This window comes from Staurois parvus, unplaced genomic scaffold (genome assembly GCF_062004578.1).
Source record: "Staurois parvus isolate SC_StPar_1 unplaced genomic scaffold, SC_StPar_1.0 ptg000415l, whole genome shotgun sequence".
Taxonomy (NCBI): Eukaryota; Metazoa; Chordata; class Amphibia; order Anura; family Ranidae; genus Staurois; species Staurois parvus.
The window spans coordinates 5,182,537-5,185,633 of record NW_028318211.1 but is presented as its reverse complement, the minus strand read 5'-3'; the positions used below and the strand labels follow the sequence as shown (position 1 = coordinate 5,185,633).

Below are 3,097 nucleotides of genomic sequence, written 5' to 3'. Positions count from 1 at the left end.
CCTACTGACCCAGGGCCCTCGGGCAGTGCCCAAGTTTGCAAATGGTCAGTCCGCCCCTGTTAGGAAGTCACAGCCAGCTCCCAAATCCAAGATGGCAGCTTTGGGGACCAGCAGCAGTGAGAAAATGGCACTGGACTCCATGGCCTGGCAAGTACCCAATGCATTTTTGAGACCCTAACATTGCATGCATCAAATTATCATAAATCCAAACACAGGCTGAATAATTAAATTGGACCTTCACCCTTCCCATCTACTTTCTCCCATTCACCTTTTGCCCCCCTTCTTTGGATATTTTTATTTTTTTGAGGAAGAGGAAGGATACCTTTCTCAGGGACCCCTCCCTGGTTTTCCTGGTTGTATGTCTAAGCCAGAATGACATTTACACGGCCTGCAGCCTCCAGGAATACCTATGTCATGGGGTACTTTACACCCCATTGCGACATCAGGGGATGATGGTTGTCTCTTCATGGCTGGCACATGTGGATTGTTGCAGGACCACAGCACAACATGTAAGAAACAGCCAGTACCCTCTGATGTTGTCAGAAGAACATGGCAGTACTGGACCAGGTTTGGTGCAAGCAAAGAAGTGAAACCCTAGAGAACACCATTGGATCACCAGACGTGTGAATATGTTTTTGTACACAACCCAGCTTCCATTTTGGATGGGGTAAGGAAGGGTTAGAATTCTGCCAGCTTTTTATTAATGTGTGGGTCCTCATTGGGAAGATTAATCCAGACTTCTTATGATGTCTAAAACACCTGTCATTTTCTGGACAGGAAATGAGGGCAAATTTCCCCAAGGCAAGAGCTATATGTGTCTAAATGGGGGTATCCTCCTGTGCTTTATATAGATAAGATCCCTATATTAATAGCTGCTGTCACTCAACTTAAACCAATAAGTGATCAAATATGTATCCATAAATTAGTGAAGCGCTGTAAAAATAATATATATACTATAGTGCCATTAATAACTAATAGTGCTCTGTGATAATAAACTCATAAATACAAAAAATATGTAGTGACAAAAAAGTAAATGGATGATAACAAATATATCTTGTGTATCCATAATATTCAATAGAATTATTATACAATTATTTAACATATAGCTGTGAATCACACAAATGCGAAAACCATCCGTGTATATATGAAAACAAGTCCATGCTGGTGAAACTTTGTGAAAAAAGTGATCTTCACTTCTAGTGCACAAAATCCTCAAATGGCAGTAATGCCTGCTCACCTCCCCACACTGACCCACACAGGGCCAAAAGGCTATTACTCTCCTCTATACCAGATCCTTATTGTAGATTGCTCATCCAGGGATCACAGGATTTCCATTCCACCTCCACTCAATAGTTATACAAGACACAAGAGAAAACCTTCCATAGTGCAATATTGTTTAATAAAAACAGTTTTTGAAACACAATAATTACACTCACATTTTTTCCTCGTTATAACAGCATTTCACCTCATCCCATAGGTGTATAGCATGAAACCAGGGGAACCAATATGGCCGCTGTGTCTGCTTTGTTTCTGGAATCAGTATTTATAAGAAAAGTCCATAGGTTTTGGGGCCTAGAGGAGCATGTCTTTGACAAGTTTCTGCTTTTGTTGGTTCTGGATAGAAAATAAACCTTTACGATGCAGCAGTAACATTTTATCACATTAGAATTTAGAACCTTCAGCGGCTGATTTGGAAGCTGTGAACCAAAGGTTCACAATAAATAAAGAGGGCAGGTATACATATACTGATATTATAGTACTGTATTTGTTTACTGGTGATAATATGCTGACTGTATTTCTTACTGGTAAAATGGGGAGTCCTGTCAGTACAAACTACTATACTGTATTTTGTTCTTCACTCTTTTGGAAAGTGTACCTGTTTCATATTTCTGAGCTTGATAAATAGTACAGTTGGAGTCCTTGGCTTCCCTTTGTTGATGCCTCCTATACAGTGGAATATGGTTACAAATACTTGTTTTAGTTTTGGGCTGCCAAAAATAAGGACAATTGACTGGGCAGGTGAGTAAATATAGATGATCACTAAACAGCCACCGAATTCTGGGCTGTTCTGAGGGAAATAATCTATAAATACAAAGATTTCAGCTACATAAAATGACACATACACAATGAAAAGACAGCTTATTGTCCTGGCTGCCCGGATCCGTCCTTCTGCCCGAGCATTCAGTTCTCCCTTTGTATTCTTGTCTGACTTCTGAGTGTTGGTAACAAGTGTCTTGATGATCAACCCATTAGTAATTCCTACGAGGACCAATGGTAGGGAACAGCTGACAAGGTTACTGGGCAGTAGATATGCAGTGCTCAGTTTGGGGTATGATGCTACCTCACTCTCATTATTTGATATATTTGATTCCAGAGGATCTTTGTAGATGTTCCAGGCTGCAGGGAGGCCAGAAGCTAAGGAAATGAATAAGGAAACCAATATAAGCGGTGGAATCAGCTGAGCACCTGCAAGCTTCAGACGGATTAAAATAGGATGAGTGGTGATGACAATCTGCAAGTAATAATTGATGGAAAGGCAAACTGTAAACCAGAAGCTGGAATAAATTGGTAGAATGAGAAAGACAAGTGACACTGTAAAGACTCCGTCAGTAAAATACACATCACTGTCAACGTAACTCATAACATCATTGATTAACATAGTAATTTGAAATATAATGTTGGATATGCAGATAGTCACCACAATGAGGTCAGACGAGCTCATTTTTTTCCCCTTAGCTTTGTCTATAAGGTTCACAACAATGATGAGTAAGTTTGTGAAAACTGCAATGAGGGTGCTCAGGGACAAAATAGTCAATAAAGCCAGAATTAATACTGGAAACATTGGATATATTGAGAAAAGGCCAAAAATTGTGGAAAAAACTTTGCTTTCAGTGGTTTCCTGATCCACCTGTCAAAATTAATCTTGTACCATTTATACCTAGTAAAGAGAAAATAATGATGGTTGATAATAGACCTTTCAGGCAAGTTATATTTACTACTATGTGTTATCATATTTTTATATTATTATATCAGCCAAGGTTTGTTATGAGATTTTATGCTCTTATAGACATGATACTATTTTTTTTTTTTATTTGAA

General features: G+C 38.9%; 1 protein-coding gene across 1 annotated transcript; it reads right to left on the bottom strand.

The window, feature by feature from the left end:
- Nucleotides 1-1,377: 1,377 nt before the first annotated feature.
- Nucleotides 1,378-2,842, bottom strand: LOC149454900 (taste receptor type 2 member 40-like). Its single transcript, XM_089686963.1, has one exon. It carries the CDS (start codon nucleotides 2,840-2,842, stop codon nucleotides 1,856-1,858), a length of 987 nt encoding a protein of 328 aa, XP_089543089.1. The 3' UTR covers nucleotides 1,378-1,855.
- Between the last annotated feature and the right edge of the window lie 255 nt (nucleotides 2,843-3,097).

Coding starts and splice junctions, on each gene's coding strand:
- LOC149454900 (XM_089686963.1), bottom strand. CDS start 2,842: ATGTTTCCAGTATTAATTCTGGCTTTATTGACTATTTTGTCCCTGAGC.